A 12390-nucleotide genomic window follows, 5' to 3' on the forward strand; every position below is an offset into this window, starting at 1 on the left:
GGGCAGTGGGGCTGGTCACCAGAAAGACCATGTGTGCTATGAGAACGTGGGACTTTACGCCAGGCCAACCTCTGGGGACTGGAAGAAAGAAGATGGGGATGATCATGAGATATGCTAATGAAACCCCCGTAAGAACTTGAGACAGCTCAGTTCCGGGGCTTGCTGGTTGTAGGCATGGTGGGGGGCTGGGAGGGGAAGTGCCGACATGGGGATGGCCTTGCACGGACCCCCCAGACCTCGCCCAGTGCATCTCTTCCTTTCTGGTGTTCCTCAGTTGCATCCTTTGTAATAAAAGTGAATCATAAGGACAATACTTCCAGTGAGTTACTGGGAGTCATTCTAGTGAGTAATCAAACCTGAGGGTCCTTCAAAGCCCCTATGTGGAGCCAGCCCAGTGGAGGTGTGACTGGTCTGAAGCGAGACCCCTGGTGTAGGCCTTTGCCCTTTACCTGGGGAACCAAATGCCAGCCCAGTCATCAGTGTCAGGGTGGAGCTGAATGCTGGACACCCAGGTGGTGTCAGCATCGGTTTCAGGCTGTGCTCGGCACCCGGCCCTGCTCCATTGGGAGTTGACCATCTCAGGAGGACAGAAGTAACACGGTGTTTCATATGGCGCACATCATGGTCCCACTGTGTATCAGACACCAAGCTGACCGCAGAGGAACACAGTGAGGTCTCCTCCCTGGTGACCAGCAGTGGAGAGGTGCTGAGACAGATACACCAGGCATCTCTTCCTGAGTAGAATAGGGATCTGTGCTCTCCTCTCTGAGCCCCAGACTGCCCACCTACCCAGCACTCTCTCACAGAACAGAGTGTGCACAAGCCAGACACCAGCAGCAGCTACATGAGACCCCCCACAAGGCCCCAACATTGCCTTCAGGTGGCTGGGGCCAGGTGCTCCCGTCTCGTGCCATCCTTGCTGGAGCACCTGGTTCTACTTCTACAGATTTGGTGGATGCACACCTGGGCAATTTTGGCTTCTTGCTCACAGATAGTTAAAGGAAGTTGCTAGTGAAACTTCAGATCATCCAGAATATCCTGAGATCAGCCAAGCCAGGTTAGAAAAATGACCGAGTCTATAGCCATGCTACCCTGAACAAGCCCAATCCCGTTTGATCTCGGAAGCTAAGCAGGGATGGGCCTGGTTAGTACTTGGATGGGAGACCACCTAGGAAGACCGGGTGTTGGAGCCATAAAAAAATAAAAAAATAAGGGGATTGTAAGCTGACAAGGTCCTTGCAATCTATGAGGTCAATCAAGGGTTGCCTTGCTTAAAAAAAAAAAAGAAAAGAAAAAAAAGAAAAGAAAAAAGAAAAAAAGAAAGAAAGAAAAAGAAAAGAAAAATGGCCAAAAGAGAGAGAGATGCAGATAAACTTGGCCCAGCACTCCCTGCACCCCACCCGAAAATGAACGGGTCATTGTTTGCTGACAATGCGAAGTGTGGGTACAATTTCCATATGAGTTTATACTCTTTCCCACTCCAGATCTTCTTCTGGGAAAACTTTAAAATACCCAGAAATCTCACTCTGAATTTACTGTCGATGGCCAGAGGCAGGCCCATCTCTTTTAAGAGCACACAGACACCTTCAAAGGGGCTCCGACTCAACTTGGGTGAGGTGTGTCAACTTACTGCAACTGTCAGCGGTGTCTCCTCTGGCCTTCAGCATGTTCACGGCAGGTTCCCAGGCCCTCCACATTTTGACAAGACGTAGCAATGGTAAGTATCATAGCATCCTTCAGTTACACTGCAAGCAGAAGTGCTTGTGCCTCATCCGACTCTGCTTTTGGCAGAGAGGGGCAACCAATTCATGGGACAGGAGTGACATGACCTAGTCTCCAAGGTAGGTGTGGACTTGCACCTTCTCTTTCATTTGTGCCAGTTGTGACTTAGAAATGGCAAGGGCCCTTCCCACCACTGGCCATCTCACCCATTGGGGAGAGAGGTCGGGAGACTGAGGATACACAGGTGAAGCAACTGTGGTGTGACCAGGGGTAAAATTCCCCCTTCCCCCCTGGTGTAGAGAAGCAGTGACGTCCTCTCCTCCAGACAGGGATCAGATCGGGTGACCAGAGCTACCTATCCGAGGCCTTAAGTGTCACAAGGCTATCTGACACCCAGAGGGCCATTTGCAGCATCTTGACACCTTAAGCTCTCGTCAGGCCAATTGTCTCTCAGCTGTGCCGCACACACTTTTCAACTAAAGTGGCGTCTAATGTGAATATTGATTTGGTGCGTTTTTGTGGATCTGAGTTTACCATGCTAGTGACTCAAGAACAGGGAGGGCAGATGCTTTTCCAACGTGCAGTCTCTCTCTCCATGGCAAGGCAGAGCCGTGGCTCAGCTCCTTGCCCAAGCCAAGGGAGGGAGCAAGTGGTCAGCTGTCCTGGTGTCTGGAGCTCTGCCCAGTACAGGTAACCCCACTGGTTGCATCTATACAGATAAACTGGGATTTGAGCTACATCACCCAGGAGGGCTTCCGAACAGAGGGGCCTTGTGACCTTCTGATTAGGTGGGCACCTGGGTGTTTTGGGTCAGTGAGCAGGGGGCTTCCCACTGTGTCTGGTAAACTTAAGATGCCTGGCCTCCTCCTAGATTTCAATTCTCTTCCATTCCTTTGTGTCTTATTTAGGATCTGACTTTACAGGTAAGACACATCAGTAAGGAGAACAATGTTCCTCCTTTAGACAAACGTCTGAATGTGTGTATTGGGTGGGGGGCTTCCCGCTGCTGGACACTCAGGAGAGATCACGGTGGGGGTCACGAATGTGAAGCCTGGCTTCTGTTTGGAATTCACCCCTTCCTTGGACTTAAAGATGTGGTTTTTCCCCTTTTCCTGGTGGATCAATACAAGAGCAAACTATTTAGAAACAGAGCCCCAACATTTATTTCTTGTTCAGGGTTTGACCAGTTTTATTGCATTTACTGTTCCTGAGTGTGTAGTTGCATCTACACAGGCACAGTAATCAGAATTATACAATCTTGTGGCTCTTCCACTGGGTTTGTAGCAGTGGTGTCTCAATGTGACAATGACATAAGTGATGAGGAACCTTGCTGCCTGCCAAAGTTGCCTGCCAGTGAGACCACGGATCCCACTGCTGGAGGTTCCACTGCCAACAGTCACCCCCGGTCTAGAGGTCCAAGCCACAAGCTGCAACGCTACTGTGACAAAGACTCCTAGCCTGGAAGTAGCGACTTGGGTGTGAAGGTCGCTTGGGTGGGGCGGGGGCAGGCTGCCCTGTGTGGATGCGTCTGCCAGCTGGGGAGAAAGGTCATGTCCCAAGGCTGCCTGGGGCTGCAGGTAGAATGGTGTTCCCTCCTGCCAGACCCATGTGCACCCTAATCTCAGGATGTCAGAACACATAGCTTTCCCTAGGTATTCATTCAGTCACTATAGATGTGACTGGCTGGCTAAGCAGGCTGGGGGCCTGACCCAATATGGCTGGTGTCCTTACAAAAAGGGAGAACTTAAGGACAGACACGACCACAGGGACATCACATGAAGATGAAGGTGGGGGGGGGTGGGGTGACACCTCTACAAGGAAAATCATCAGGTGCCAGCAACCACCAAAAGCCAGGGGGAGGCTCAGACAGCACCTCTCCACAGGGTATCAACCTGCCCTCAATCTTGGACTTCCAGCCTCGGTTCTCAAGGTGCTTCTTTGTTCTGAGCCACTATGTTTTGGGTACTTTGTTGAGGAAGCCCTGGTGAATGGGCAGAACCACAGGCTAGGTTAACAGACACACACAGCTCACCCTCACAGGAGGTTCACTGTGGCCTGCTCCCTGACAGAATTCCTCACTCCCAGGCTGAGCTCTCAAACCCCACACAACTTAAGTGCCTTTCAAGTGATGACAACTGTGCTCCCAGCCCACATTCAGGTACTAAGAAACATCTGGGCAGGGGGTGGAACATATCGTTTAAAATGTGGGCATCGCTCTTGGTGAGCTCAGGACCCCTAACAAGCAGCTACCATCACAACTAAAGGGTGTGATATGCTTCCCCTCACATGGCTCGCCCGTGAAGGGTCACCTGGTAATTGCAGGTGTTCCTTGGGTTGGACGGTGACAGGAATTGGAACCACTGATGACTGCAGGCTTGTTGTGCCCCGCCCCGTCCCCACCTGCACTGCTGCCTCCCCACCCTGCTCTGCCCAGCACCCCAGCACAGCTCCTGGTCGTCAGAGGTAAGTGCAGTTATCCTGGAACCTTGGAATGGAGTGTGGTAAGTCCGGCAAGCAGCAGACGCCAAGGGGTCACCGCGACCCTCTGCCCGCTCCGGGAGCCCTGGGTCGGGTTCTCTCCCACTGGAAACAGGGTGTCAAAGCTGGTGGTGACAGCCCTCTCCTCTTTCCTGGGAAGAAGAGAGCTCAGTTGGCCACTATCTCGTTTCTACCTGAGAGTGCGGGACAGAACAAGGTCAGTCCTGGGTCTGCACTTCTTGCGGGCAGGGAGAGACCTCTCAGTAGGAGTTCAGTGCCTGCTTGGAGCGGCGCTTCATGTGCAGGCGCTGGTGGCGCAGGAGGTCGGAGTTGTGTGAGAAGCTTTTGACGCAGTACCGGCAGCGGAAGGGCCGCCCCTCATCCTTCCTGTGAGCGGTGCTGCGATGCCGGGCCAGGTGTTCGGGCCGCTGGAACACCTTCCTGCAGTCACGGCACTGGACATTCAGCCGCGTCCGGCCCTCTGCTAGCAGCGCATCGGGGTCCGGACCCCCGCCCACAGGCCCTGCCGGGCCCTGCTCGCTGTCCCCCAGCGGCAGGTGCACCCGCCTGTGGCAGAGCAGGTGCGAGTTGAGGCGGAAGCTCTTCCCGCAGGCACCGCACTGGAAAGGTTTCTGGGCCTCATGGGCCTCTAAGTGCCCGTCCAGGTCCTCGCTGTCACTGAACAGCTCCCCACACACCGAGCACTCGTGTAGCTTCTGCTCTCTGCGGCTGCGCAGATGGCGGACGAAGTTGACCCTCCAGCGAAAGGCCTTCCCGCAGTTCGGACACACATAGGACTTCCCAGAGGTTTGCACCCCGCCTCCCACTGGAGCGCTCTGTGGCGGGGCAGAGAGGCCATGCTGCGGCTCCACGGGGCTCCGCCGCTCATCAGTGCAGTAGGGGCCCAGCTGGGAGTCCTCATCCCCAGAGCTGGACAGGACGATCTCGATGGTCACCTCCTCATCCACACCGTTCGCGGGGGACGGTGTGTCACCTCCGGCTGCAAGAAAGAAAGCGATGTGTAGGTCAGTGGTGCCACCCTGGCCACAACCCGGCTCCTAGAAACCCCACCCAGGGAGTTGCAGCTTGACCCTGTAGCCCACAAGGAGCAGGGGGAACATGGGCCACACTGCGCCAACCTCCCCTACTCCCCCCACTTCTTCCTCCCTTTCCCTTCTCTGTCCTTTTCCTCTGAAGGCCCAGCCCCAAGCCTCTTTCTTTCCTGGCCACTGAGACCTCTCCAAACACTAGGAGTTTATATTTATGTATGTAAAGTCTCAACCACTTGCACATCAGTAATTCCTGGACATAACCTATGATACATTACATCTCACCCTCACTGTCACACCTGAGGCCCACCAGTGGCCAACAATGGCAATAGGGAGACATCCTGGACTTCGCAACCCAGGTGGGCTTGATGGACCCTGAATCCATGGTGTCAGAGGGCTGCAGTGGGAGGTGGTGGGTCACCAGGCTGCAAGGCCTGAGGTCCGGGCCTGAAGCCCCGCGCACGCGGCACAGCTACCCTCGGGCCATCGTTTTAGTTTGAAGTGTGGGACTTGGGCCTAAAACAGGGTGGTGGTACTGCACCCTTCAGGACAGTGGTAGGAACAGGGCTGTTCTGGACTTAATTTCTGCAGGGAAGGCTGTTCTGGCAAGTCTGGGAGCCTAAGGGCAGGCAGAGCTGGACAGATAGCAGCAGGGCAGGAAGACCCAGGAGCCAGAGTGCAGCAGACACAGGTAATGCCAGGGCCCATGGGGGCATCCATCAGAAGACAAGGGTGAGGGGGCTGGGGAGCAGGTAAGACCGGAAGATCTGGGATTTTCTGTCTGCCCACACTGCACAAAACGAGTATTCTCAAGAGAGCACCAAGGGCGTGGCTGACCACTACAGCTCTGACCAGCATATCAGAAACCGGCAGTGGGGATAGGGTGACCGGGAACAGCCGCAGAGGACAGTCTTGTTGCATGGCCTGGCCTCCATAGGAGGCCAGCTTTGTTTTAAAAATCCTATGTGAGCAGAAATGCTGCCAGACTGGACTAAGGACAGACAGGACGTGCTGAAGAACAGTGGTCAGATGTCTGGGGTTCTGCAGAAGGCCCACAGTACTCACTGGCTGCAAACACACATTGTCCTGGGAGGAAAGGGAGGTGGCCCTGAAGGCAGCTTAGGGGTAGCTGAGCCAGGAGGTCAGTATGAAGCCCTCAAGGCCCATGCGCTTGGAGCTGCTGGGTGTCTGTTACTTACAGCAGGGAGTCCTTCTCCTTAGGGACCTGTTCCTTTTTGAAAGGAATGTTGTCCTGTGCCCATCCCACTAATGTTTTGGAAACACACAATTTGATGCTTGGGGTCACAGGTTCACAGTTGGAGAGGAATGTACCCACAGCTGACTACACTATTTAGCTGAGATTATAGACTTAGGGTTGAAGCTGGACTAGGCTGCAGCACTGGAAGCTATTGAGAAAGAATGAATGTATTCTGCATGTGAGAAAGACGTGAATTTTGGGGAGCAGAGGGTGGTGTTAAGGGATGAATTGCTTCCCCTAAAAATCCATGTTATGTTTAAGTCTTAACCCCAAATACCTCAGAATGTGACTATATTTGGAGTCGGGCTCTTCCAAGAGGTAATTAGACTAAAATGAGATCTTTAGGGTGGGCCCTGATCCATCTGGCATCCTTACATAAACATGCAGAGATGGCCTGTGAGCACCGGAGGGGTAGGGTGGGGGTGGGGGGAAATGGCCTTCTACAGGCAAGTGCGTCTGCCCACTATGCTGACACTTTGAGCTCAGACTTCCAGCCTCTAGAACTGTGAGAAAATCACTATAGTACGTATGGGGTGGCATCTCTCAATCATATCAGCTGAAGCGACCAAAAATAGATGCAGAGTTCTTGAAAATGGGGGACTAAACAACCAACAGTGCTGTCGTGAGCCAACCCTGCAACACTGAAGGTTGCCTAGTAGACCAGCTAGCTCACAGCTGTGCCCAGAACATCAGAGGAGCAGGAAAGCCAGAGATTCTGAGTCAGTGGTGGTGAGTACAGAGGAGGTGTGGGGTGGGATAGGTCCCACAGTTGGGGAACGGGGAAGAGCTGTGGGTCTGAGTGCTCTTGTGTGCATTAAATCATGTAATCCTGCATAACCCCACAAGGCAGCTATGATTTGTCTATTTTAAAAGAAAAAGAAATTAAAACAGAGAAAGTTGCCCAAGGCTTCAGGGAACTGAGCCCCATCAGAGGAGTGGGTGCTACCCAGACTGGCAGCAAACTCTTCAGAAGGACACTCTGCAGGCTGGAGGGGCCGAGCAGAGAAGTGGGGAGGACAGGAAGGCAGGTGTAGAAAAGCGGGATGACAAGGCATTGCAGAATGTATACGTTAGGAAGAGGATTTCTTGCAAGACATAAAAGCAAAAAGGAGACTAATAAATGTATTTACATTGCAAAAACATGAAAGAGAAATTTATGTGCTGAAAGACACAAAGTTTAAAAAAAGAAACACAGAGGAATTATGTGCAAATGACAGACCATGGATTGAGACTTATAATTTTGATTTCATAGCACAGGTGATGTGTGGGAAGAGACGGCCCAAGTGTGGCCCCAGGCCAGTGACCACAGCACGGGTGCCCCAGGGGCAAGACAGAGATGCCACAGCACCCATCACGGGCTGATAGCCCGCGTCCCCTTGAAAATGCGCATGCCCAAGGTCTTATCCCCAGGTAGGGCCTTTGGGAGGTGATTAGGGTGAGATGCGTCTTACAGGTGGGCCCCATGCTGGGAAAAGCATCCTTGAAGAGAAGAGACACCGGAGCCCTCCTATCCCACATATACTAGGGAATGGCCGAGTGCGCGTGTGGCGAGGGCAGTGTCTACCACCAGGAAGGGCCTTGCCATCAGACTCTGCCAGCGCCCCAGCCTCACCTTCCCCACACCTGAGAGGAATTGTCCCTGTTCCAGCCGCCCCACCCATGACTGCTGCTGTGTCATCAATGAGGCCGTCTGTCTTGGGTGGTGCTTATGACCACAGCACAGGTCAAATGAAGACCTTGCCCTGGCACTTGGGACAAGGACATATGCAGACCTTGTCCAGCGTGAAGGGGAAAAGGCAAAACCAGAAACAAGTCTAAGCAACAGGAACCACCCAAATCCCAGAGAAAACACAAATGAACACGAAGAGCATCCCTCTCCGAGCAGCAGGGCAGACAGGCACTGATGGGACAGGTGGGAGCATCCTGTGTGAGTCTCCAGGGTAGGGACAGGGACCCCTGACCCGCTGCTGGAGTGGGCAGGAGCTACCCAAATAGCAGGGCTTGTTCTCCAAAACCCACACCCGCCCTGTGCTTGGGCAGCCCGGTCCTGCCTTTTCAGAGCAGATTGTCAGAGCCCAGGAGAGGGAGAACATGAGATGTGTGGTGGAAGGCATAGGCCAGAGGCCTGAGTGCACATGAGCAGTGGGCACCGTCACGCTCGACAGAGACGGGCACCGAGCCTGGCCACTCAGGCTGGGGAGGAGCCCTCCTCCTGGATCTGCTGTTGGTTTATACATACATGAAATCCCTTTTGTCTACACACGACATGCAGCAAACACAAATGGTAGTAAGCCCTGCACAGACCTGGGTACAATTACCACACTACTAGGACACTCTTGCCTCCAAAACATTTGCATCTCAGGTAAAAGAGGCTGTGCATGAGTCAGTCCACACAGCTGTGGAAAATCTGTAACATAGTCGGTTCAAGTAAGAACCAGACATACTATTGTATGTCAACTGGAATTGAAAAAAGAATTTCTTTAATAGAAGAAAAAAGAGTGGAGTGAGGGAACCCAAGGATGCTGAAGATGGTCACATTTTAGTCTTTGCCACTGGAGGTGGTGACTTTCACCACATGACTTGGAGTCCAAAAGCCGGCTGCCGTGTGGGGGCAGGGGGGGCCCTCTGCAGAGTCCCTTGGCTCCCACATCCCGCACCCCTGCTAGCCTCCAGATTTTGGTCAGGACCCTGGCCTCCCATGCTCAGGGAAGAAACATATTCCACGTGACCAGCCACATCGCATCGCACCGGCTCCAACCCCCAATGGGACAGCCAGGAGGGGAGGGTGTCGAACTGGGGCTCAGCTGAGAAAGATCTTGGGAAAGGGGACCAGCGCAAGCAGCTGACAACCCATGGGAGCGATGGGCTCAGGAACCTCAGAGTTCAATTCCTCTCCCCACCAGCATACATGCATGAACACCAGACACACTATCCACACACACACGTGATCCACCACAGCAGACACTACGCACACAGCACACACTCACATGCACATGTACACATCACATGCACACATATACACCACACAATGCAACCTGCCCCAATACATCCACATGCATGTGCACACATGCACACATGTGATCTGCCACAGGAGACAGCACACACCCACACGTGCAGATGCACATGCGCACTGCATGCACACACACATACGATCCACCACAACCATACACAAAGCGCGCGCGCGCGCGTGCACACACACACACACACGTAGCTGCACATGGACACTCCACATGCATGCACATGCACACACAATCTGCCACAGCATACACCCACACATCACATGCACACACACACCAGATAGGTGATCTGCCACAGAAAATACTGCACACACAGCACATACCCACACGCTTGTGCACACATATATACACCACATGCACACATGTGATCCACCACAGCACATAAGCACACAACCCCAACATGTACAGATGCACATGCACAGACCATGCACACATGATCCACCACAGTAGACATTATACATACAGCACGTACCCACACACATGCAGATGCACACATACACACCACATGTACACATACCACACACATGATCCACTACAGCAGGCATACTGCACACACACGGCACATACCCACACCCATGTGCCAATGCACACACACAGCACGTGCACATATGATCTGCAACAGCACACACTGCACATATACAGCACATACCCACATACACGTGTGGACACGCACGTACCACATGCACACCCGCAGGCCCTGCAGACCCTCCTCACCTGGGCAGGTGCTCTGAGCAAGCACTACCTGCTGACAGGCTTGGGACTCTGGCACCTGCAGCTCGTCCCGTTTTCTTCTTTCTTCGACCTGGAATGGCTGGAGACTTGGAAAGTCTTCCCAGGGAAGAAAATGGAGAAGCTAGTTTGTTTGTCCTGCAGCTGCAGCGCTACTGGGAGGCACCTTAACAGATGCCTGGCCAGGCCGAGGCAGCCCTGGGATTCCTCAGGTGTTTGTGGAGCGAATGAATTTTGTAGGCCGCTTGGGCTCTGAAGCCAGTGGAATCCACATGGGTCCCAGTTGTGCCCTGTCAACTTGACTGAATATGTGACTGCCAGGCCTGTGGTCATTTCCACTCCTGTGGGGGACTTCCAGAGGCCCCAGTGCCCCTCACAACAGCCGCATACAGCAGCACAAAGCCTGCTGCCCTGGGGGGCCCTGTGTGCTTGCTACAGGCAAGGACAAGGAGCCACAGCTGATGGCTCTGCGCCACCTCTAGGTCCCAGAGGAGCAGGGCAAGGGTGTGGGGCTGCTGCTGGCACCCTACAAAGCTTTCTCCTGAAGGAGCAGACGCCTTATAGCGGTTGAAAACTCCAGTTGTGGTAACATGGAGAGCCCAGGGAGGGCCAGGAAACGCTGCTGCTGAGCTGGGCTGTTGGCCAAGCCCTGCAGCTGTGCCTGTGTCCTCATACCTGCAAGATATGGTGGGAGGCCTGGATGGGGCGGTCAGCAGAGGGACCGTGCCCAGTGCTCCTTCTCACCTGATCTGTGGACACTATGTGACCTCACCTGTGGAGGCGCCACAGGGTAGTCAGCACAGACCAGGTGCTGCCAACAGCACAGGAGACTGCCGCCTGTCATGGTCCCAGGTGAGGAAGTGTAATCCCCACACGCAGAGGAGTGAAAACCCCACATCCTTTGTGTGACAAGTCGGGGAGAAGGCAAGCCCCATTCTACCAGAGTCTGCTGTGAGGGAAACTGGGGCCTCTGGAGGTCCCCCACAGTGAGCCTGCCCTGCCCCCTGGGATCCACTCACCTGCGTAAGAGGCTTGGGCAGCACCCTTCTCCTGGGGGTCCTGCAGTTCCGGGACGCGTGGCTCGTTTTCTTCCTGGGAGAGGTCCAGCTGGGCAGCTGGGACATCTGTTCACAAAAAAGAACACACAATCCTCAGTGAGCTGGAGGGATGCCTAACAGGAGATGGCAGTGACAACCATGGAAGGAAGGCGGGCACCGCGGGCTTGGGGCAGCTGTCAGGCCCTGAGGTTAGAGCCAAAAGTGAAGAGGCCACAGAGTTGGAATGACAGAGCTAAGCAGAGGTGGGAACAAGTGATATTTGATTTTGTACGGGAAGCAACTAGTCATCCTCAGTTACATGAACAGGGACAGGGGATGGTCCATCTGCTAAGTGTCCTCGGGGCCACTGTGTGCAAGTGACTTCCCATCAAGGTTAGGGGTACACAGCAAGGTCAGACACGGGCACCTGGTCTCAGGATGGGGGGAGCCCTACCAGGCGGCAGTGAGACCCCGCAGTCCTCTCCGATGATGAACTCCCCGTAGAAGCCAGTCTGGGCGGGATCTAGAAGGGACCAGTCCTCCTCCGAGAAGCAGAAGATCATGTCTTTGAAAGGGGAAACCCGGTTCTGAAACCACACAACAGGGATACCTCAGTCTGCAAACAAGCTGGGGAAGGGACACTTGCCAACAGCGGGGAGCCAGCAGGGGCCGAGGGCAGAGGGCCGCACCTTAGCCTTCACCTGACACCCAGCTCGTTCCTGTCCCCTGTCCCACCTGCTTGTCCCTATCCAAACAGTGACGCCTTCCAGGTGGCCACACACGTGCAGAAATGTGCCTGCCAGTTCGATGTGGCCCCAAGAGGCAAAGGGGAGCACGCACCATGATGCCAGGCGCTAGGCCTGCCCGGACCATTGATTTCCAGGGTCTGTTGTGCCCATGTGCAATATGAGGTCTGTACGAGCCCCTCTGCATGGCAGCACTGGTGATCCCAGAGGATGTTATCAATAGATATTGATCACAGATACCAGTTAACAACTGAAGACGAGCTCTGTGCCCACCAGCAGAGTGCTGATTACCTCCAGAGCCTCCTGCCCCGTGCCACCGCCCCCGCTGGAAGGGCCAGGGCTCCACACTGAGGA

The 12390-nt window shown here is 54.2% G+C and overlaps 1 protein-coding gene and 1 pseudogene across 10 annotated transcripts in view; one reads left to right on the top strand and one right to left on the bottom strand.

Annotated features, from left to right (window-relative positions):
- Positions 1 to 1074: 1074 nt before the first annotated feature.
- Positions 1075 to 1193, top strand: LOC120606051 (uncharacterized; annotated as a pseudogene).
- Positions 1194 to 2861: 1668 nt separating this feature from the next.
- The window catches only part of ZNF496 (zinc finger protein 496), a 35421-nt gene continuing 25892 nt past the window's right edge, over positions 2862 to 12390 (bottom strand). For 9 of the 10 annotated variants that reach the window (XM_039867169.1, XM_039867170.1, XM_039867177.1 and 6 more), the window contains 4 exons: positions 11745 to 11877; positions 11273 to 11377; positions 10239 to 10352; positions 2862 to 5200 (listed from right to left, as the gene is read on the bottom strand). In XM_039867169.1, the coding sequence (XP_039723103.1) occupies positions 4461 to 5200; positions 10239 to 10352; positions 11273 to 11377; positions 11745 to 11877 (1092 nt within the window). In that variant the 3' untranslated portion in view covers positions 2862 to 4460. The remainder of the gene's footprint in view (positions 5201 to 10238; positions 10353 to 11272; positions 11378 to 11744; positions 11878 to 12390) is intronic. The other variant, XM_039867171.1, reaches the window with a different exon arrangement.

The sequence above is a fragment of the Pteropus medius genome, unplaced genomic scaffold (genome assembly GCF_902729225.1).
Source record: "Pteropus medius unplaced genomic scaffold, Ma_sr-lr_union100, whole genome shotgun sequence".
Lineage (NCBI taxonomy): Eukaryota > Metazoa > Chordata > Mammalia > Chiroptera > Pteropodidae > Pteropus > Pteropus medius.